This window comes from Carcharodon carcharias, chromosome 1 (assembly GCF_017639515.1).
Source record: "Carcharodon carcharias isolate sCarCar2 chromosome 1, sCarCar2.pri, whole genome shotgun sequence".
In the NCBI taxonomy this organism is placed as follows: domain Eukaryota; kingdom Metazoa; phylum Chordata; class Chondrichthyes; order Lamniformes; family Lamnidae; genus Carcharodon; species Carcharodon carcharias.
In genome coordinates this window covers 219,748,807-219,773,247 of record NC_054467.1, presented here as the reverse complement: position 1 = coordinate 219,773,247, position 24,441 = coordinate 219,748,807, and the positions used below count along the sequence as shown (strand labels likewise).

The 24,441-nt window shown below is 42.6% G+C and overlaps 1 protein-coding gene across 1 annotated transcript in view; it reads left to right on the top strand.

Annotated features, from left to right (window-relative positions):
• dcc (DCC netrin 1 receptor) overlaps nucleotides 1-24,441 on the top strand; it is a gene marked incomplete at its 5' end in the record, with an annotated part of 933,706 nt that overhangs the window by 563,344 nt on the left and 345,921 nt on the right. Inside the window, 2 exons of the mRNA XM_041183487.1 lie at nucleotides 13,967-14,123; nucleotides 16,447-16,601. Coding sequence (XP_041039421.1) covers nucleotides 13,967-14,123; nucleotides 16,447-16,601 — 312 coding nt within the window. The remainder of the gene's footprint in view (nucleotides 1-13,966; nucleotides 14,124-16,446; nucleotides 16,602-24,441) is intronic.

Here is a 24,441-nt window from a genome sequence, read left to right as displayed (position 1 = left end):
CAAGTTCCCAGAGCATTACTGGAATATCTGGATATATGAATACCTAGCATAGTAGTATTGTTAATGGAGTGGTGTACCACTCCATTGACAATACCACTATGCCACCGCCTCAAGGATAGAGGATTGGCTAACTAACAGAGAATCGGGAAAAATTGGTTATTTTCAAGTTGGCAAACTGTAACTAGTTTTGTGCCACATGGATCAGTGCTGAGGCCTCAGCTATTTACAATCTATACTAATAACTTGGATGAAGGCACCAATTATAGCCAAATTTGCTGATGATACAAAGATAGGTAGGAAAGCGAGTTGTGAGGATGATGCAAAGAGTCTGCAAATGGATATAGATAGGTTAAGTGAGTGAACAATAATTTGGAGATGAAGTATAATGTGGGAAAAATATGACGTTGTCTACTTTTTGGCAGGAAGAATAGGAAAGTAGAATATTACTTAAATGGAGAGAGACTGCAGTATGCTGCAGTACAGAGGGATATGGGTGTCCTTGTTTCTGGTCAGAGGGATATGGGTGTCCTTGTTTCTGGTCAATGTGGTGCTGATAGACTTTTCAATTGGGGTTGCGTTTAAATAAAAACACAAATGGGCTGGATTTTAAATTTTTATCATTCATGGGATGTGTGCGTCGCTGGATAGGCCAGCATTTATTGCCCATCCCTAATTACCCTTGAGAAGGTGGTGGGGAGCTGCCTTCTTGAAGCGCTGCAGTCCATGTGGTGTAGGTATACGCACAAGGCTGTTAGAAAGGGAGTTCCAGGATTTTGACCCAGTGATGTGTTCTCACCGATATTTGCCTGAGAGGTTGGGACTGTCTTCCTTGAAGAAAAGAAGGCTGAGAGGAGGCTTGATAGAGGTATTCAAGATTCTGAGGGGTATGGACAGGGTAAATAGTGAGAAACTGTTCCTTCTCAAGAGAACATCAAGAACTAGAGGGCACAGATTCAAAATAATGGGCAAAAGGAGTAGAAGTGATGTGAAGAAAAGTTTTTTCACCCAGAGGGTGGTTGAAGTCTAGAAGAACTTCCTGAAAGGATGGTGGAGGCAGGTTTGATCGAGGTGTTCAAAAGGGAATTGGGTTGCTAGCTGAAAATAAATAATGTGCAAGGTTATAGGGACAAGGCAGGAGAATGGGATTAGATAGATTGCTCTTTCAGTGAGCCGGTGCAGACTCGATGGGCTGATTGGTCCCCTTCTGCACTGTAAAGATTCTGTGATTCTGTGAAAGCTGCCAAATATATCATTTCTGTCACCTGCTGATGCAAGACCTAATATCATAACAGGAATAATTTCTAGACATAGAGTAACTGAGGTACAATTATTATATTTATTCCTTTAAATGTGATCTATGTGTCTTTCTTAGTGGTATTTGGTAAGGTGTTATGACTGATGCATTCTGACACTTAATCTATTTGCTTTTCTGTGTGCTGCGGCAGTGACTATACCCGGTCAGCTGGCCGACAGCTATGTGTCTTTGTCGGTCTTTGAGACTGAGGTGGCTGTGAGCAGTGACTAGGAATGGCTTAATTACAGACTATGCCACATTGTTAACCACAAGGGGCAGGCTGACCATTCTCTTCCAAGCTGCCAACTGGGGGAGCGTGGTGGAAAGGTGCAAAAATGTTATCATCCTGAGACAACAACATCGCCCGTGGCCATTTCAAGCTTGCCTGTGACTTTGGGCCCTGTTTCAACATCCAAACTAACCTATGTAAAAGCAAAAACTCATATCAATGGCTCACCATATGGATCTGAGGGCCTCTGACAGCAGGCTGAGCATTCGTGAGAGGCATATTTGAGTCTTTGGCATGGGAGGGGTGTGCTCTGCTGCAAGTGCCCCATGGTGCATTAAAATATTTTGATTCCCTCTAACAAACACAACACACGTAACAGGTTGTGGACAGTAATCTTCACTTGCAAAGGTTGCTTGGTCCATCTTCAAGTGACTTCAGTAATTTTTGTTCCCGTAGCCACAGGAGGTTCAAAGGAAGTCACTTCCATGCATGTCTAAGCGTTCTGAACTCTAAGGAGAACTATTCAGGCTTTGATGTCACTGAAGAAAAGGTGAAAAATGCATTGCATGACGTCTTATTGTAAGCACGAAGGACTCCAGACTGATGCTGGCATTCAGCAGGACTCTGGAATGAGTTAACTATTGCACAGATGCCTACTGCCTCTTTCATCAATACTTTGAGATGCTTCTTATATTTAGAAATACATAGGCATAGCAACATGTAAACAGGCTCAACAAATCAGTGACAGCACTTAGCTTCCATGTGAGCAATAGTCTTAATCATGTTAATCGTATTTACTAATCTGTTGCCATATTGCTCTATCTCTTTTTCATCACCTACATATTTAATCTAATATTTTCCTGTCTCAGCCCCCAATCCTAGAAGTGAACTTTGTATTAAGAAATATTTTGTGCCTTCTGTTTTAAATTTTTTATATCTAATCTTGTATCTATAGCCCCTTGATCTTAACCCCGCGACAGTCTGCATTTATATACTCTGTCCTATATGTTTATAATTTAAAAACGTATTATAGCTACATTGCTTTTGAGATAAAATCTAGAATTCCATGCACTTATTTTTATCGTCTTTTCAACCCTAGGTAGTTTAATGTCCTGCATTTTACTTGCATGCACAATACCTTAAGCTAGAATAGTACCCCCTAAATTTCCCTGCTTCTGTACAGCATTGAGCTTGGTTCCATTCAGAGTATAACATGGTTGTTTTTATCCCCCCAAAGAATCACATTAAACTTACTGACATTGAATTCTATCTGCTATTTATTAGCCCTTTTCCCCATCGTATCCATATTCCTTAGCAGCTACCTTTGGCATTCTAAAGCATTAATTATACATTCTAAATAAAATCAAAACCTGCAGACGCTGGAAATCCCAAACAAAAACAAAAATACTTGGAAAAACTCAGCAGGTCTGGCAGCATCTGCAGAGAGGAGCACAGTTAATGTTTCGAGTCCGAATGACCCTTCAACAGAACTAAATAAAAATAGAAGAGAGGTGAAATATAAGCAGGTTTAAGGGGGGGATGTGACGGGGGGTGGGACAAGAAGAGCTGGATAGAGGGCCAGTGATAGGTGGAGATAACCAAAAGATGTCACAGACAAAAGGACAAAGAGGTGTTGAAGGTGGTGATATTATCTAAAGGAATGTGCTAATTAAGGGTAGAAAGCAGGACGAGCAAGGTAAAGATAGCCCTAGTGGAGGTGGGGTGGGGGGAAGAGATCGAAATAGGCTAAAAGGTAGAGATAAAACAATGGATGGAAATACACTTAAAAATAATGGAAGTAGGTGGGAAAAGAAAAATCTATATAAATTATTGGAAAAAACAAAAAGGAGGGGGAAAATCGGAAAGTGGGTGGGGATGGAGGAGAGAGTTCATGATCTAAAATTGTTGAACTCGATATTCAGTCCGGAAGGCTGTAAAGTGCCTAGTTGAAAGATGAGGTTACTATATATTCTGTTTTGGTGTCACCTGTAGATTTCGACAGCATTTCTTCTATGCCAACATCCAGCTCATTGATCTACACGTATGGTCACAGAGGTGAACACAGGTGAACACAACTAATACCTACTTCAAACCATTCTGACAAACTGCCCTCAACTACTCTCTGCTTTCTTCCTTCTAACCAGTTTTTGACCCAGTTTGCTAACCCCTCCCTAATTCCAGAACTAATTGATCTACTAGTCTACATCATACATGAACAATAACAACTTGGTTAAGGCAGGAGAGGACAGCTGATGCTTGTGGAATCATATATCAGCACAAGTCAACATATTATTCAGGAGAAGTATAAAATTGGAAGAATGAAAAATTATATTCAGCTGACTAGACTATTCTGGTGCCTCCAGCTTGCATTAAATACTCTGAGTTTGGCACTAGAGCAGACATTATTACATCAGGTTGGAATCACACTTACCCATCACTTGAGTAATGATTAGCTGCATTAGATCAGAGGCTGCAAATGATTGTGGAGTGGGTTAATCATGGGAAATATTGTGTTCTCTGTGAACAGAGAGATCTATTATGACTATTCTGGCTCATAATGGTGTTACACAGAAGACTGCAATCAGAGAAAAGGGCAGGATCTCCTGACAATTATTGTTGTCATTTTGTTGCCAGAAAGCAAGGCTAGTATTTTCCAAGCAAATCTAGAGATGTAATGTAATAATTTTCTTTTGTGGAGTGGGTGTTTATGTGTTAGTTGAGTTGGGAAAATACTCGTCTCCACACACAAAACAGGTCAGAGCGACAGTTTAATATTAGCTATTACTTAAGAGAAGGCATTTGAGTAGCACAGCTGATGGAACCTGCAGCAGGATCTAGTGGTGACTCATTTGAGGGTGTTTATAACCTCAAACAGAGCACAATTCTGAACTTACAATACCAGCGCATGGTGAGCAAATTTACTCACATGAAGGGATAATACCAACAATGGGCTGATTGGGCCTAATTGCCTGTTTCCATGTTGTAACCTCTATGGAGTTTATGTATATTTCATTTTGTTTACATATTTACACTTATTTGGTCTTTTTGCAAATCACTAGCTACCAGCCCTAGGGTAGATTTGAAAATCTTTTTCTTTCCCAAACTTATCACTTTACTGCGTATGGGACCTTGCTGTACTTAAGTTGGTTGCCGTGCTTCCTACATGACAGTGACTACTATTCAAAAGTACTTCATTGGAAAGTGTTTCTGCTCATATTGTGATCAAGAAAGATACTAGATGAATGCAATCTTTTACAAATTATTTATGAAGAAAGATCAGATTTATTGGACTTTACAGATGCTACCTGTTCCTAACCATACTGATTATCTAATCTGTTAAAGATCTCAATTTTGTGCAGTCAACAGTAGAGGTTTTTGCTGCATTATTTTCTAAGTACCTGAAGTTTGATTGTACTTATGGATCTGTTATAATCTTTTCACTAATCTGTTTAACTTGAATTATGCCTCTTGGCTGATACGAAGTTCATTATTGGTATGCACAGCCAGCCCCCTCCCGATGAACAAGCGATAAAACTGTGTGTGTGTGACACAGTATGAGAAGCGTATATGAAACAGATAAAACTTAATGTAGCTGACCCTTTCTCTGCTAGAGTGTGTGATTACCAGTAATTGCTTCTGACTGCATATGGTGGTAACGGCTTGATTTTCAATAAAAAACACAGCATAGATTAATTAAAAAGAATTACTGGTACAAACAAATAAGGTGACTAATTAATGTGCTTATTCCATTGGTGTGTTTTGAAAATAGAAATTTTTTTTTGATTTTTGCCTGGTGGTATCACTAGCCATGGGAGTTGTAATAATTAATGGGATTCTGCACTTTAACTTTGAAAAGCTCAATCACTGTAAAATTAAATGCGAACTTTTGACTCCTCATTTCCTCCTGCCACTTTATCTGTCCTGTCCTGGAAACATTTGATGTTCTGTTCCACATGTTAGGCCTGTAGACACCAAGGTAGTCATGCAGGCTGAATATAAGTGCCATTAACACTGCATTACTTCACAAGAAAACAACCGTTCTTAATACATGAGAATAGATGGTAAAATCCAATGTGTGAGATACTGTAGACAAACCCAGCTGTGTTTTCACTTGACCAGCCAAATGCCTGCATTTTCAGTATGATGCCTGCCTAGGAACAAGGAGTGGAAATGCTCATTGATTCTGTTTCTTCACTCTTGCGACTGAGGCATTTCATTCACATTGCTCAGGCCTCATGCCAGAAACAAAAGGGCATGCAGTTTGACCACTCCACTAATTTCGTGCCTGTTTTAGTTGGAAGGTTAAAATTACCTGCAGTGTCTCTGTATACCTGGTCCATTTTATAACTCTAGATGAAGTGGAAAATGGCTCAGTGACTGCAATGGCACATACAGTAATTCCAGGAGCACCTAAGATCTTAATCATTAGGTTCCTGCAGTGGTTGGCAGGGAGCTCTGCTCCTATAATCCTCTTGATTCATTCTACCCACCCTGAGTTCTGCAAAGTAGAGGTCTAACACCTTTATTGTTTGTAAGAGAAAAGAGAAGTTTCTGTTGTAGATTCTACATAAGAACTAAAAAAGGACAGTATGGGAGACCTTTTATAGAACTCACCAAAGCCAAGATGGGAGAGGAGAACAACAGGTAAAGATCAGGAGTCAGCTATGGAACTTAACTATACAAGGAGAAAGGTACTGGCTGCAAAATTCAGTTCCATAGTATCGTTAGAGACAGCATAACGAAAGCTGGAGGCCATTCGAGTGGGGTTTCTCTGTGTTTGGTTGATGTGCCTGCCACAGCTGGAAGCTTATAGAAGTAGCAGAAGCTGGGTGGCATCACTGGTAAGTGTGTGAGGATGAGGTAGCGGATCTGGATGTTGGGCCTCAGTCCTAAGAGCCAAGGGCTGCTAATGGGTGATTGATTGGGGTGTCGTGCATTGGCTGGTGGAGTGATAGGTCATGTGAAGATGTATTCACTGTCTTTAACAACCCGCCTGAGGTCATTACACTTGTTGTGACACTGCTCCCAGGTCCTCGAAGCCTGACTGCAGGAACTGACCTCCTTGACCACCTGAACTTCCCTTCAGAAGCTGGCCCTTGATTGCGTAATGGCTTGTCTGTTGAAACATGACATCTTTCCCCCTGTCCATCTCCACTAATTCACTACTATGGTCTCGAACACCTTTAACACTCCCTCTGGTGGTGAGTTTGGAGGCAGGAAGAGCATTTGAACCCCAACACCTTCCCGCCTCAGCCAGAATTAAGTTCTGGGTAGGGAGGCCCATGGTCAACCTTCCCGCCCTGCTGCCAATTGAGGGCCTTCAGTGACCAATTGAGACCACTTAAGGGCCTCATCCTGTCACCGCTGGTATTGACCCAGCTGCAGGAGGGCCTGTTGCCAAATGGTGTGCTAGGCAGCTAAAATGTGGCCAGCTTGTCACCTCCTGGTGAATGGGGGACCCCTTGATTAAAGGCACTCAGCGCCCGATCGAGGGACAGAACATAGGGAAGGGGTGGGGTGGGGGGGGAAGCTGCTGAGAGCCACTTCCTGTCCTTGCTGCCGACCCCCATTGCACCTCTCGCCCTGCAAGTCCCCCCCCCCCCACCACATTACTTACCCGTGGCTGGATCACTTCGCGGTCCTGGAACTCCGGTGTCTGTCCTTCCCGCAGCAGCCACGGCCTCCTTAGTGGCACTGCTGAGCAGAAGACTTTCCAGCCTCTGATTGGCTGGTGACTTTTGGTGGGTGAAACCTGGGGTCTTGATTCCAAAGGTGGGCCTGCCGCCTGCCCTGGCACTGCCTGTTTGGCTTGTGGTTCAGCAGTCCTTCCCAAAAGAGGCAGCGCAGGTCCCTCACCAGCTTTCCAGCCAGTAGATGACACCCCCCCACCCCGCCCACCCCATGCCTTAACGAAATTCCGCCACTGTATCTGTGACCCTAGGAGACCTCTCTCCACCATAGAGTTCCATTTTCCTGCAGCATTGCAGGAATAATTGCAGCATTGATATCCATCAGTATATTCTCGTGATTCAGTGCAGCTTCCTTTTAAGAAGAAGAAAGAAAAAACAGTTCAGCTCAGTATTCTTATTTCCCAGTTTTTACTGTTTTTTCATTCTGGGTTGCCTTTAGGAAGACCAGGCTGGCAGTACCAGGGCCAGGAATTTCCCATCAGCGAGTATGGGGGGCAGGGCCTGCTCGCTGACGCATAAAATGACTCTCGATGACTTCGGGCGGAACTCCCAATGTCACCGCACCCCATTTAAATTTTCAGGCCGGTGGGGGCTCAGCAAAATCAGCTGTGCACCCGCTGACCTGTCAATGGCCTATTGAGGCCATTGACAGAGTCATTAAACTAACTAATGGACCTGCCCGTCCAACTTTAAGGTTGGCGAGCAGGCCAGGAGCCCTAGTGGGAATTAGAGAAAGCATGAAACCTCATCCACGGGCACAATGAGGTTTCATATAGGTTTTTAATAATTTAATTAAAGAGTTTTTAAAAGTTATGGACATGTCCCAACTCATGTGACAGTGTCACATGAGGGAATATGTCAGGGAATTTTTTTTTCTATTTTTATTATTTTCTACAGTACAGCCGATGTCCCTAAGGCAGCACTTAGCCTCAGGGAGATGAGTGTGCTCTTTTGTGCGCATGCGCGAAAGAGCGCACTTTTGGGTTTAGGGATTCACCCCCTGCCCGCACAGGGAACGCATAGCGCTTCCGTGCCGATGCCACGCTGGGTGGCCCTTAATAGGCCCGCCCACATAAAATGGCGACGCGCCCCTGATCGGGTGTGCTGATTGGAGGCAGGCCTCCGCGTGCCCGCTCTTCAACTTTCCCCCAGACAGGGGGAAAATTCTCCCCCATGTGTTATCAGCACAGCTGCTCAGATCCCTGCTGAGCAGAAGGGCAGTCAGCAGTATGGCTCCTGTTTGGCCCAATGCTACCACCCGGCAAACTAAGAAGCAGCACCAAGATTGCATGCTGCCTACCTTCATGGCAGGTTGCAACACCCAATTCCCAGAGCAAAAAACAGTACGAACCAATTTTTAGACCACTTTGTGAAAAAGTACGCTAACAGATCTCCTTAAAAAGCTAGAAAGAATTTTTAAAATTCCAAACAACACTATTGTTATCCTGAAGCTGTGAAAGACACTATATAAGTATACATTTTTCCTTTTTTACTTTCCTTTTTCTTTAAAATGCTATGTGAAATGGAAAAAAAATCATCTAATTCAGGCTGTACAAATGCATGAAAAAGACAAAATATTAGCAAAGCAGTAACTTCAAAGGGAATGTCGGTCCAAATTTGCAGTGCGAATAACATCTATTAGCGCTTACTGTTATTACGGGGTAAATTGGACAGCAACATCTGCAGAAATCCAGAATTTACTGCCCAAGTTACAGTTTCCCTTCCACAGTTTAACAGTTCCTCCCCAACAGGCTCGTCATTGAAATACATGTAAGCACATGAGCTTTTGATACTTACCTAACAGTTACCACTAAACAAGGCAAATTAATTTAGGTTGGGTCATTCAGATGTAAGCGAATTTTTAATGATGTGTTTCACATATTCAGTGTTGAATGCTACAGCAGGATTTTGGCTTAAAGGAAAAACGACTTTCAAACCTCATAGCCTTCACCAAGTCTACGGAAAAATTTCATCACTTGTGCATATGATGCCAGAATAAGGAAGCCACACACTTTAAAGTTTTGAGCATCTTCAAACAGTCAACAAGTTCTTGAATAAATGAATTCATGTGAAAGCAAAATTTGCCTGGATAGGATACCAGACATTTGCATCATTTGTGGCTTCATATTCACCTAACAACCTTTGCACGGGGCACAATACTCAATTGTAGAATTAAACCATAAAGTAGGGACACTTATTGAACACCCTGTGCATTCTTCAGCTCTGAAGAAGGGTCATACAGACGCAAAATGTTAACTCAGTTTCTCTCTCCACAGATGCTGCCAACTGGCTGAGTTTTACCAGCATTTTCTGTTTTTATTTCAGATTTCCAGCACCTGCAGTGTTTTGTTTTTACCCTGTGCATCCTGTTCTATTTTGCAGTTTGTCTTTTCTTAAATTTGGCATAGGTTTGGGTTTCCTTTAAAAATATGGTATAACCATAGTAATACAAGGGAAATAAAATTTCACTTCAAAGCCATTATTAATTTCCTTGTCTTTAACTTAGCATATCAGTGTACCACTCTAATTGATATTGCTATATTTAATATGAAAACATTGGGCAGAATTTAAGGCCCCTTCATGTCAGGGGTGGGGCCATAAAATGCAGCAAGCCATTCAAAACTCCATTGGGCAGGATTTTTACCTCGTCGGGTGGGCACAGCAGGCAGGCCCGGGAGCGGCCGCGAAATTGACTGCTGCCCTCGATCAGGCCCCGACCACGACCACGACTTCACACTGGCAGAGCCAGCCAGCGTGTGAATCGTGTGCTGCAACGCTCAGCGCTGCCGGGGTGGGCGGAAGAGGAGGAGGAGGGCGAGCGTGGAAGTTTGCACATGCACTTGCGTGCACGCACTGAAAGCTTTCTGAAGGTACACAGCTGCCTCAGGTTTATAACATTACAATAAAGATTTGAAAAATAAGGTACACATCTCCCCTCATGTGACTCTGTCACATGAGCAGGGACACGTTATAAATGTTTTATTTTTAATTAACATCGGATGTGGGTGAGGTTTCATCAAAAATCCAAAAGCTGCCAGCCTCTCGCCTGCCCACCAACCAAACAGCTGGACAGGCAGCAAAAAATCCCATTTAATTAATTGATTAAGGGCCTTAGTAGGCCTCTTAATTGTCGGTGGGTGCGCTGCTACCTCTCGCTTGTGCCCAGCAAGTGAAATATCGTGACAGTGTGCGATGACTTCTGGACGCTCGCATGACATCATTGGCGGGACTGTAAAATTTTGCCCATTATCATAATTCACCTCATACCTTTGTTTCGCTTCCTTATATTTAGAATATCTAGATGCAATGTTTGGAGGTCTTTTGGCGCAGCGGTGTGGGCTTCTTCCAAGTGCTGCTGTTAGGAAATTGAGATAGTTTAAATGAGTTATATGTATATTTGGATGTGTTAAGAATCAGGCATATCTTTAAATTTAAGTTTAATTTATTTTTTTTGTATTTGTGGGTTAAAAGATGAAACCTGGGATCTAGTTTAATTTTTAAGTGGAGAAAGCAGGTCAAAAGCTCTGTTTGTATACCTGCATTTCTAATGAGTTTTTTATGATTGTTGAAGAGAAGTTAAAACAAACACAAGAGTAGAAAAAAACCTGTGCTGTTTCCCAACAACAGGGTTCCAGAGAGGGAGACACACATGCACGCACGCACACATGCACGCACACACAAATACACACAAAAAAGCAGCAATTTGAGTTAAGTTGGAAACAGCTGCCAGGGAGAGACTAGAGCAAAATAGCAGATAGCAAGTCCCAAACTGAAGTTGAAGCCAAGACTCAAGAGAAGCTAGACAGGAGAGGAAACTGCAGAAGCAGGTTATAGGAACTAAGGAGAAAGCCCCAAGAAGACCTTCTAGTCAAAGGAAGGACATAAACCTGGAAAAGGTCCTGTAAAGTGAAATTAAAAGTGAGGAGCAGAGGAAGGCTCCAAGCTTCAAGCTTAAAGGAGGAAAATCTGCAGGAAGCAGATTTAAAGTGAGAGGTCAGAAAGTCCAAAGGGACAGCTGAAGGTCTGTAACTCTTTGCTTTGGGCATGTGAAACAGTGGTACTGTTGATGGCTGAGTCGATGAGCGAGAGTGCGTGGAAGACAGCTTGAATGCAAGTGCTGACCCGGGGAGAGGAACATCAAAGGAGAGTTTGAAACCCTAGAAGTGGACCTTTGCGGAAGGCATCTGAGAAAGAGAGTTGGTTTGGGAGAAGCTTCCAAAGTGAGTTCTTGGGGAGTGGAGATTGGAAGCCCTCATGTGAAAGACGGAGTTCAGTGAGACTGGTTTGCTCACAGTGTGACAAGCGTCTGGTGGGAGTTGATGAGAGATCCATAGCATCTGTTTGGGGTGGCATCTGTCACGTGGGCGTCATTCAGATCTTCAGTTCGGCGGGCGCACTCCGGAGTTGGCTGTGCACCCACCAAACTGTCAAAGGCCTATTAAGGCCACTTAAAAACTAATTAAAATAATTAACTGAGCTGCCCATCCAATTTTGAGGTTGGCGGGCAGGCGAAGAGCCCAGCCTTCTCATTTTTCATGAAACCTCATCCATGGGCGGGATGAGCTTTCATGAAGGTTTTTAAAGTTTAATAAAAATTTTTAATAAAATTAATTGACATTTCCCAGATCATGTGACACTGTCGCATGAGGGGACGTGTTTTAAAATCTTTTTTTCCTTTATTAAAAATTTTTAAAAATCACACTAATCTCCCTGAGGCAGCTCTGTTTCATGCGCATGCTCGCATGTGCGAAAGAGCACTGGCCCCCGACTCAGCCTACTCCCATCGCCCACAGGCGGCCATCGGCTGCACACCTGCCCATGCCTGCTCCCGCCCAACCTCCCCCACCAGGTGGAAAATTCTCCCCATGGCTTCATAGTGTGGGGTCTGACCACAGGTCGCCTATTGATTTACATGGACTGTGTACTTACTGTGAACATTAGAATATAAGATAGTTTTTGTAACTTGTGTTATCCTTACAAATCTGTATGTATTTGTAAAGGTTTAGTTGCGGGTGAAGGAGTTTTGTAATATAGTTCATTTTTTCTTGTTAAATAAATGTTTTATTCTCTTGTTAAAAGCTGAAAAAAAAAGTTAAGCTTTATCATGCCGGGTCCCACCCTGGGATCAGGCTTGCCAATAGAACATCAGCTGGGATTGTAACACTGCTAAGTAGATATGGCTGCAGATATTTTTATATTTCTTCACCAGTCAAGGCTCAGAGTCTGTGTTGAGCAGCTAAAATTGATGATGATAACATTGGAGGTAAAGCTAAAGGATGAAGGGGCTGCAAGTTCAGGGGGAGATAGATTAGTGTGAGAAAGGAAGTGGAGAAATGGAAAAGGCCAATATTATAATGAAAAGATCGAGAGTCGATAAGAGGTCAGAAGGGTGGTGGAGTTCCGGTGGTGGCAGGAGAGGGGCTGGTGTCCATGAGGACATTGTAAGGACCAAGGGACCAAGGCAAAGGGACCAGCTTGTTGGGTAAAGAGAAAGCCTGGAGTCAAAGCTGGCAGAAGACTTGCTAGCATCATGTTGAGCTCCGAATTTGTTGAAGTGGGGGCGTAGAATGATGAGGTTGAAATTCTTGCTGAGGGAGGTCGTCAGTGGGTCAGAGAGAATATTGAAAATCCAGCAGCAGCTTATGTTAGAAGGAGTGACAGAAGGAGATACAAGGGCAGCATGGGCAGGAGCAGAGAACAAGGAGGTAACCAAAAATTGTTTTAGTTTCTGGTGACCAGAAAGAGGAGAAAATGGATTTCAGCTACTTTGTTTCTGGTTTGATGCTTCTTTTATAACTAATTTATTAAAAATGTATGGAATTTCTACTGTCACATTTTACACATTCAGGTACCGATGTATAAATGGAAAATATATTTGATCAAAGAATGCGAAAACACAGGTTTGAAGGTTTGAAGATAAGTTGAAACAATTGCCTTCTGAAAAGTTACCTTCAAGTATATAATAATGTTGGACAAAATTTTGTAATGCACTAAATCTATTTTTGCTTATTCTGGAAGGAAACTGTACAGGTTACCTGATATACAGGAGCGAAGGAACAGGAGTAGGCTATGTGGTCGTTTAGGCCCTTGAGCCTACTCTGCCATTTAATTCTGCACTTCATCTCCATTTAACTGCTCCATATCTCTTGATATGATGCCTCAAATTCTTGACTAAGTGTTGAAGTTGCACTCCTGGCTGCTCAAAAAAACGGGGTACACCAATCTGGGCCAAGTTCCTTCACTGGGAAAAGTTGTTCCTGGTTTGGGAAAGAGCCAAAAAAGTGGCACTGATGATGCACTTATCAAGATGTCTATGGTGGTAATTGATAGTCGTTTTCTGAGCTTAAGGGTCAAACTAACGATAAAATGACTAAGTAGAAATTGAGTAAATAATGAGGAATATATAAATCAATGCGTGGAATACATGTGGAATGTTTATAATCACTGAGGGAAAGTATTTGCCATATTCACATCCTCCATTAATAACATTAATATTGTTCCCTGAAGAATTGCCTTATCTGTCCTGATGAACAGTTTCAATGTGCTTTTAGAAATATAGTCTTTTAAATATTTTTTGAAATGATCAGTTTTTATTCCCTGTCCTTTTCTTTCTCCTTTGTTCATTAACATGCTCCTTATAACCTAATAATGACGCAACTCATTCACAAATCCTGGTAACCCTATCAGTTCCCACGCTGAGAATCCTATGCCTACCTGCCTCACTGACCAGTTCCTCTCCTCCTCAACCCTCAGCCTTACCAAACTCCGGTGTCCTTCCCTCTGCCCCTCGAGATGTGGTCCCCGTCCTGGTTTCCAGCCGTTTTGTCCGACTCAGCTGGCGTCCACCCGCCGAGACGCATGGGAGTATTCAGACGTACACAGTTTACTTCACCAGGGAAAGTGTTAACAGGTAGGTGTGGAATGGAAATGCACACAGACCTGTGCCTTGAATGGTTTAATCAAATCTGTCATTGCTGCACATCTTGAAATTGCCAAGTTAATATTTTCTGTCTTTATCCTATCCATGGCAGTATGTTTTCATGTTTTTCCAATAATTTGTTGCTCCTACTGTCTACATCACTTAATACCTGTCAATATGTTTTCTCTTCTCTAAATCTTGTACTCCAATTTTAATTAATGTGCATCCGTCTGATCTATCTGTTTGTTGCCCTTTTCATATTCCACTTAAGCCAAGGATATTCTCCCTTGCCCATAAGATTGCCTGACTCTGCCTCATCTCAGCTCATCTGCTGCTGAAACCCTCATCCATTTCACTATTCCAATGCCTGGTTTCCATGTTCTACCCTCCATAAACTTGAGGTCATTCAAAACTCTCTTCTGCATGTTCTAACTTTCACCAAGTTCCATTCATCCATCACCCACTGTGCTTGGCTCCTCGTTAAGATTTTAAAATTCTCATCCTTGCTTTTAAATCCCTTAATGGTCTCGCCGCTTGTCATCTGCAGCCCCCAGACCCTCTGAGATATCTGCACTCCCCCAATTTTGGTCTCTGGAGCATCATTGATTTTAATTGCTCCTTAAGCCGTTCCTCCTCTCTTCCCTCATTTAAGATGCTCCTTAAAACCTACCTTTTTGACCAAGTCAAAAAGTTTTTGGTCATCTGATCTAATATCTTCTTATATGTCTCCATGTCAAATTTTGTTTTGTGTGAATGTAAAGCAGCTTGAGATGTTTTATAATGTTAAAGGTTTCATTTTAATGCAAATTTTTTTGAGTGAGTCAATTTTAACTTACTGACTACCATTTCAAAAAATACCATTGTGTACTTCATGTGTATTCATCTACCTTTGCCTCTTTCAATCTGTCACTCTTTCTCTTCGTCAGTTTCATTTCCTTTTATTTGTTCATCTTTTGCAAACTGGTAATCATTAGAATCATGCATGAAAACTACCCTGCCCTGCCCTTTCTGCTTATTACTTGTTTCAAGGGTTTATGGTCATTTTTCTGACAGTCAGTAAAATTTTATCCACCTTACTTCCAGTTATTCAATCGCTCTTCCATTTTATTTGCATTTTGACTCTGCTGAAAAGGTTATATAATTTATTTGTGAAGTTCTCAGTTGGTTACAGCCAAAAAGAAATTTCCCGATGCTCCATTGCTGATAGTAACAAGAAGTGCAGTGATTATTTTCTCTGTACCATGCTGTCATTTTGGTGTAAAAGTCTTCAGGGAGCAACTGTTGTGTCCTTTATAATGATTAATTGCTAGTTAGGAATAATTTTCTAGTTAAACAGTGTAAAATAATGTTTGTTCACATGTTCTATGTTGGGAGATTTCTTCAGCTGTTATTAAACCCCTGCTTCGGAACAGATATCTCAGGTAAATCACTTCTTCCCTAAAGGTGGCCAATTACACATTGTTACATATCTTGGAGAAACCTTTTATTGCTTGGAAGCTTCACAAGGTGGTAAATATAATTATTTACTGGAACCTTGCCACTAATCTTATTATCACTCCTACAAACAGCTGTGAGTGTAGGAATAAGAGACAAATATAGTGACTTGTAAAAGGTACAGCACATCTCACCTTTGTAAATTAATCATCAGAAAAGCTTGTAGTATACAACTGATCAGTCAGTATTTGAAAGAGAAAGACACATTAATCACCAAGACAGAGCAAAAACATTACCATAGCTTTTGCCTTTCAGATGCTGACTGACCCGCTGTGTGTTGCTATTTTTATTTTGGAGTTCAAGCATTTACAATTCCTCTTTGTGTTATTTTTAATGTCCCTTCTAAATTTGGTTTCCTTCATTATTATTGATTCCAGCCTTCCAGTAGTGTATTAAAAATGCATTCTGATTTTCTTCATTTCCTCCTTTTCCATCAGATGTATAACTGTCAACTGAGATTTTCACTGTATGATATTGTGAGGGGCAATGCTATTGAATACTGCCCAGAGGCTATTTAAATGCCCAGTATTGTTTAAAATGCTGACTGGGGAAGGCTGAGTACATCAGTTAAACACAACAGAACATTATCATCACTGCTCTGATAATACTGGTGCTGAAAAATAGCTGAAAGAAATTTCACAGATCTGGAAGAACACGTCTGTGATTATTTACAAGCCTTAATCGTTTCTTTACAGTAGAGTTGTCTATCTAATAAAACTTACTGTTAAATATAGGATGGAGATGCTAGTGTGCCTTAGTTCCATGGTGTGCATTGCAATATTATGCTGCTCATTCTCATTTTTTCTTGGTTTAAAATCAGGGAGCGTGCATTAAATACCTCCCAGTATGGAGATCTGCAGCTTACTGTTGGAAATTTGAAGCCAGAAGAAACCTATTCATTTAGGATCATAGCCTACAATGATTTTGGACCAGGGCAAAGTTCACAACCTATTAAAGTATCTACTCAGCCTGAGCGTAAGTAGTTGAAGAAGCTGGTAATAGTGGCATGAAATATTCTTATGATCGTGTGTAAAGATCTGAATTATTACAATAATGCTTTATAACTCTGATGCCAATATTCCTTTCCTTGTCAATATCCTGTGATTTAAATGAGAGTGTGTGTGTGTGTGTGTGTGTGTGCGTGCACTGTTGATGCTCAGTGTACCCTCATTATTATGATTTTCTTAGCACCTTGAAATTGCCAAATTGGATTTCATCAAATGGATTGATTTAATTGTTTTTTTTAGGGTACAGAGTGGGGAGTTTATTCTATTGTGTACAAATACATTTGCCTGTAAATGGGACTATATTGATCTATCTCAATGAAATAGGGTACAGTCTCTCTGAAATTAACCTCAATTCCTCCTGAAACCCCTTAATGTGGTGTTGGTCATAAATAAAGCACTTCCTGTGAGGCAGAGATAATTGAGAAGGAGTTTATCTGAGCAGCTTTTCTGATCACTTCACAGAGCAACATTTATGGAAAGAATTTGTTAGCTTTTTTAAAGAAAATTTAATGAAGAATATATTTTGAAGATGTGAGAAATAACAGAGTACAGAGTTCCTGTTTAAAGCATAGCCTAATGTAACAAGGGCAAACCAAAAATTAATTCTGGAGCAATGAACATGGCCTGTAATAATCTATTAAGCCCAGCCAACACAAATTCTGACCTAACTGTACTTTACACAAGGTAGGCTACTCATTGTATAAATAAAAGCAAAATACTGCGGAAGCTGGAAATCTGAAACAAAAACAAAAATAGCTGGAAAATCTCAGCAGGTCTGAAAGCATCTGTGGAGAGGAACACAGTTAACGTTTCGAGTCTGTATGACTCTTCATCAGAACGGTTCTGCTGAAGAGTCATACGGACTTGAAATGTTAACTCTCCTCGCTGTATACCCTGTCGAACTATTCCATCCCGTGTTTACCATGAGTAAAGTGAAGTGCTGTGAAATATAAAAGCTATTTGGTGTTTACAGGGACAATTGAATATTAATAATGACTCACCATTCATAGTATTTACTCATCTGACTTATGCCAAATATTAACAGCTGTCTATATCATTAACATAACTAGCTCAGTACTTCAAGTAAGCAGCCTATCCATCTAAACTTATCACAAATCATAAAGAGCTTGAGTGATCACAATGGCCTGCTGCAAACACCACTGGTCCACACGTATGTAAGTCCTTGCTCACATGCATTACCCATGACATTGTTCATTGTTAACCAGTAAAGAGAGGGCCTTTTAATTCTCAATAATTACAACTTATTCATCAATGACTTCTTATCACAGGGAAGGATGGTGTGTGATTCAGTGCTGAGAAAAATTTGGATTTAGATAGACTGGAGAAAACAGGCTTTGCAAATATTATCCGCTTCACGCAAATCATATATTTGCATTAATTTAAAAAGCCATTCAAAAGTATAGCTTTCCTTTACTTTGTCACCAGAAGAAATGCATTTATTAAACCAGTTTCTTTTATTAATATGGAATTTATTGCCAATACTTTTTTCACCTCACTGAAGCTTGAATGAGTTCCTGGACGTTAATTTTCCCATTACAAGAATTTATTCTTGAAAGGTAAGCTTTGACAAGTACTGCAGCGGTTCAAGAACATGGTGCATCAGCATCTTTTAAGGGCAACCATTGCTAACCTTGCCAACGACTCCTAAATACAATATTGAAACAAAACACGAACCTGATTGAGGGAGGGGGATATGAAGTCACTCATTCCCTCTAATGTCCCATCCCTCTCTGTGGATAATAACTAACAATCCATTCAGAACTTGCTGCCGCAGTTGTAAATTTGATTATTAAAAGAATCACTAAACTGTTTTTGCAAAAGGACCATTTGCATAGAATAGAATGATAGAAATTTAAAACGCGGAAGGAGGTCATTCAGCCCATCACATTCGTAAAGGCCAACAAGAGCCATTCAGTTTAATCCCACTGTAGGTTATGGCACTTCAAGTATGTATCCAAGTACTTTTTAAATGTTTCTGACTCTGCTACCTTCTCAGACAATGAGTTCCAGTTCCCCACCATCCTCTGTTGAAAACATTTTCCCTTGAATCCCCTCTAAACCCCCTACCACTTATGCTAAATCTATGTCCCCAGTTATGGACCCCTCAACCAAGGGGAATAGGGCCTTCCAACCTACTCTCTCTGGACCCTCCATAATTATATACACTTCAATTAGGTATCCCTTCAGCCTCCCCTGTTCTAAAGAAAACAAACCTAGCCTATCCAGCCTTCCTCATAACTAAAATTCTCCAGTCCAGGCAGTTTCCTTGTAAATCCCCTCTGTACCCAAGCTAATGTAATCAAACATTTTTCCTGCGGTGCAGTGATCAGAACAGCACACAATGCTCCAGCTACAGAGTAACTAGTGTTTAATGCATTTTTAGCATTATCTCCCTGTTCTTATATTCTATGCCTTGGCTAATGAAGGTAAGTATCTTGCATGCCTTCTTGACCACCTTGTATACCTATCTAGCCACACTCGGGATCTATGAACATGCACGCCAAAGTCCCTTTGTTACATTTCCCAGTACCCAAAAATCTATTGCCTTGCTGCTTTCCCAAATGCATTACCTTGCATTACACTGCCTTCAGAACAGCCATTGCACCACAAAAGCAATGTATCACATGGAAGCACTTTGAGCTATTGTCATGTGATGAGGCATTATATAATTACAAGAATTTATTGTCAAGTCTAATCCTGTCCTTAACCCCATCCGCAAGGGGATTTCCTAGCAGGTCTCAAGGGATGTCAAATTAGCAGTGGGGTCCCTTGCTGAATTTATTTTCTCCTTCCTAGCCCAGGAGCATTAAGGCTATTTGGAGCACTTTATTAAAGTGGGCCTGAATTTTTTGCATGGCGGGGGTTTCACTTCCTGGATGTGGGGACCACATCCCTGCCGACGCCGAGTGCCACACAGCTCGAATGAGCATGAAGTGGCTGCAGGCAGGACTTCCACCCCTCACTTGGAAGGAAGTCCTGCCAAAGAGCTACCGGCCAAACTGATTGGCCAGCAGTTCTCCAGTCCTGGAAGCAACAGCGCTGCAGTGGACAAAAGAACAAATGCAGGAGGATGCCTGAGACTAAGTCTGGGCAGTGGAGGACCAAATAAGTTCAAGGGGTCCCGGGGTGGGGAGGGTAGGGAAGGCCTGGGGGGGGTGCGTGAAGGAGGTGATTGGGATCTTGGGGGAGAGGCCAAGGAGGGAGAGAGGTTCGGAGGCCACCGGACTTTAAGGGAGGTGGCTGCCCGAATTCAGAGGAAGGTTCTGATGGAGGCCCACCCTGACCAACAACCCCCCCCCCGCCGCCCCCCACCTCCCCTGCTCTCCCCCTTCTTGCCAGAGATGTAACTCTGTTAATTTTCGGTCTTCGCCAACACAGCTTCAATCCTTCCACCAGCCTAAAAATTGAGGCTGGGCAGGTTGGCGAATAATTGGCAACTTAAAGGCCTCAACTGTGGCAAGAGTGGGCTTCCTGTCCAAAGCCTTGCCTACCCCAGTGTAGAATCGCTGCGTGGTCAGGATGGGTGGAAATCTGGAGGGATTCCCGCCACCTAAAAACCTGTCAGTGGGGGAGCATAAAATTCTGGCTTTGCATTTGCCACGACATCAGACATCTCAAAGCACTTTACAACCAATGATCTACTTCTGAAGTGTAGTCAGTGTTGTAATGTAGGAATTATGCCACTCAGCTTGCACACAGCAAACTCTCATGAACATCAATGTGATAATGACCACATGATCTGTTTAGAAACATAGGGCAGAATTCTACAACAGTGGGATTTTACGTTCCCGCTGTCGTCAATGGGATTTATAATGACCCGCCATATTTTATAGCCCCGTCCCAGCTGAAACGGGGCTGTAAAATTCTGCCCCATAGGAATGTAGGAGCAGGAGTGGGCCATTTGGCCCCTCAAACCTGCTCTGCCATTCAACTAAGTCATGGCTGCTCTTCTACCCTATTGCCATCTTCCCGTACTATTCACCCATCCCTTGATGTCATTGGTATTTAGAAATCTATCAACCTCTGCTTTGGAAATAATCAATGACTGAGCCTCCATGGCCCTCTGGGATAGAGAATTCCAAAGATTTACCACCCTCTGACTGAAGTAATTCCTCCCTTTCTCAGTCCTAAATGGTCTGCCTCTTATTCTGAGACTGTGTTCCCAACTGCGTTTTTCTGATATTGATTAAAGGATGAAAATTGCCAGGACACCTAGGATAATTCTCCAGCTCTGCTTTGAAACAGTGCCATGGGATCTTTTACATCTATCTTAGATAGCCAACAGGGCCTCAATTTAACATCTCCAACAGTGGCAGCACTCCCTTACAAGTGTACTTCTGACCTGAATTTTTGCTCCTGGACTGGAAGTGCAGAGTCAGGGGAAGGACTACCTCAATGCACTGACACTGTGTGGAATTTTTAAAAAAGTGATAAAACACAAAAGCAGTCCTCCAGCCCTCACTTTTCACACCCCTCACCTTCCCACACATTCCTGATGCCCCATCCATGCCAACCCCTACCACATCATGACTCCCCATTCACCCCCATGGCCCCTATATCCTCCATGTCAACCTATATCCTTCTACCCATCCCCATGGTCCCTCATTTGCTCTATGCCCACCTATGCCCCTCTATCCCTTACCCATGGTCTCTCATACCCATATTTGCTCCATGCTTACCTATGTCCCTCTACCCATCCCTGTGGCCCTATATAGCTCCTCTGGTAGCTTAGTACCAATGCATGCCAACCCATGCCCACTCCCCCCCAACTACTACCCTTTGCCCTTATACCTACCACGGCAAGTCACCCTGTGTCCACCATGGGCAGACCTCAGGGTCCATGCTGAGATGAGATAAAATAAAGTCATTAAGTATTGATCGAAGAATTAATTGTTTCAAAAAATACTCTCATTGATAAAAAAGACACTACATTTAACTTTCTTTAATCCATTATAAAAACAAGCATTGGAATTCACAGTCCGACTTCAAAGAATCAAATTGTGAACTGGGAGGCATCCACTATAATAATGGAATGTTGTGAAATCAGTCATGCAGCACTAATCCAGTAATGACAACCCTCAAGCTTATTACAACAGACAGAGTGAAATAGCAAGTACTGATTTTTTAAAACATTGCAGTTTTTCTTTCCAAATATTTAAAGGGCAAGAGTTTTAACTGCTTGACAACCTAACATTTCTTTTTGACCATTCTTCTTAACAGTTCCAGTGAGTTGACAGTTCCAATGAGTTTCTGCAATTTTTATGCACATCCATGTATACTTTTAACAATCACAAAGGGCACCTTTTCCTCTCAATTAGAGCCCATTACCTCTCTAAAAAGTGTTCTAAGCGCATATCTAAAAAGGTATCTTACCTCTCCAAAAGACCCCACCTATTAAAGCAACTCTGCAAAGTTAAGTCCTGTTTCTAGCAGGTCTAATCTGCACACACTGGGGAGAATTTTTTCCACATCCGGCGGGGGGGGGTTGTGCGGGAACGGGTGCAGAGATAATCAGCACCCCCCCGATCGGCAGGGCGCCTCCATTTTAAGTGGGTGGGCCAATTAAGGCCCGCCCAGCGTGATGTGGGCCCAGAAGCGCTGAGCACTCCCTATGTGGGCACAGGGGGTGGTGGGGGGGACTTGCCTGAGTTGGCAGTGCGATCATTCGTGCATAAGCGTGAAAAAGCGCAGAAATCTCCCTGAGGCACAAAGGTTCCTCAGGGAGATTAGTTTTAAGTTTAAACAGTCTAATAATAAATTGTTGTAAAAATTTTACAAACAGTCACATGGGGTGGGATTTTCCCCTTGGCGATTTGGGGGTGGGACCCGCTCGCCAAGAGGAAAATGACACGGGATGACGTCGGGAGGAATCCCCGACGCCATCATGGTCCCTTTAAATTTCTAGGAAGGTGGGTGGACAGCGAACTCAGCTGTCCGGCCGCCAATCTGTCAATGGCCAGTTAAGGCCATTGAGAGGCTCATTAAGATAATTAAAGACCTGCCTGTTGGCAGGTTGGCGGGCAGGCCAGGAGCCCCAGTGGACTTCAGATTATTCATGAAACTTCATCCACTGGCGGGATGAAGTTTCATGTCCGTTTTTTAAGCATTTAATAAATTTTATGTGTTTATTATTAACATGTCCCATCTCGTGTGACATTGTTATATGAGGGGGACATGTTAATAATTTCAATATTTATCTATTTTTAGAGTTTACTTACCTCTCACGAATCTCCCTGAGACAGGACTTTGCCTCAGGGAGCAGTGCGCTCTCTCGCACACTTGTGCGAAAGAGCGCACGTTGACAGATGGGGATTCCTTCCCCCTCCTGCATATGCGCTTCCTGTCAGTCAGGCTGCTGGGTGGGCTTTAATTGGTCTGCCCACTCTAAATCGTGGCGGGCCCCATTTCGGTGGTGGGTGTCGGTTGTCTGCCTGCCGCCGAGCCGGTGGGGCCCAAACGCCCACCTAGGGCAAAATTCTGCCCATGAGCTGGGACATGTGCATTAATTTTAATAAAAATGTTTGAGAAAATTTAAAATCATTCATGAAACCTCATCCTGCCCGGAGATGAGGTTCCATGAAAAATGCGAAGGCCGGCTGGGCTCTTGGCCTGCCCGCCAACCTTAAGGTTGAACCTGCAGCTCAGCCGATTGCCTTAATTGTTTTTTAACAGGCCTTAATAGTCCTTTGACAGTTTGGCGGGCATGCAGCCGAGTCTACTGCACGCCTGCTGAACTGAAAATCTAAATGACACGTGGTGACGTCGGGACGCACGCCTGATGTCACCCCGCGTCCTTTTACGCCTCGGCGAGCAGGCCCCAGCCCCGCTTGCCGATTGCCCATTCCTAGCTGATTAAAATCCGACATGACGAGAGGCAGCTGCCCATATTAAGCAGCAGCTGCCTCCAACTTCTGGATCCGGGTCTATGCAGCCATCTTAATACGATGGAGGATATCTCCATTGTTATGAAAATTCAGGCCAGAGTGTCAGTCTTGACTTTTGTGCTCAAGTGCTGGAATGAGATCTGAGTCAAAGAACATTTGGCTCAGAGGCAAGTGTGTTGCCAACTGAACCATTGCTAACACCTAAGTGCTACCTTGTCTGAGATCAGCTAACTCCACAGAATAGTTACGGTGCAGAAGGAGGCCATTTGGCCTATTGTGCCTGCACCGACTCTCCAAAGGAGCACCTCACCTAGTGCCATTCCTCCGCTTTATCACCATTACCCTGCACATTCTTCCTTTTCAAATAATAATCCAATTCCCTCTTGAATGCCTCAATTGAACCTGCCTCCACCATTGTCTCAGGCAGTGCCTCAGAACTTAACCACCTGCTGTGTGAAAAGTTTCTTCTCATGTCTCCATTGCTTCTTTTGCCAATTACCTTAAATCTGTGCTCTCTCTTTCTTGATCCTTCCACTAATGGGACCATTTTCTCCCTATCTACTCTGTCCAGACCATTCATGATTTTCAATACTTCTATCAAACCTCTTCTCAACCTCCTCTTCAAGGAAACCAGTCCCAACTTCTCCAATCTACCTACGTAACAGAAATTTCTCAACCCTGGAACCATTTTTGTGTATCTTTTATGCAATCTCGCTCATGCTTTCACATCTTTCCAAAAGTGAGATGCCCAGAACAGGATGCAATACTCCAGCTGGCGTTGAATACTCTCTTATACAAGTTTAACAAAACCTTCTTGCTCTTGTACTCTATGTCCCTATTATTAAAGCTGAGGAATCTGTATGCTTTATTAACTGTGCTCTCAAACTGTCCTTCCAACTTCAA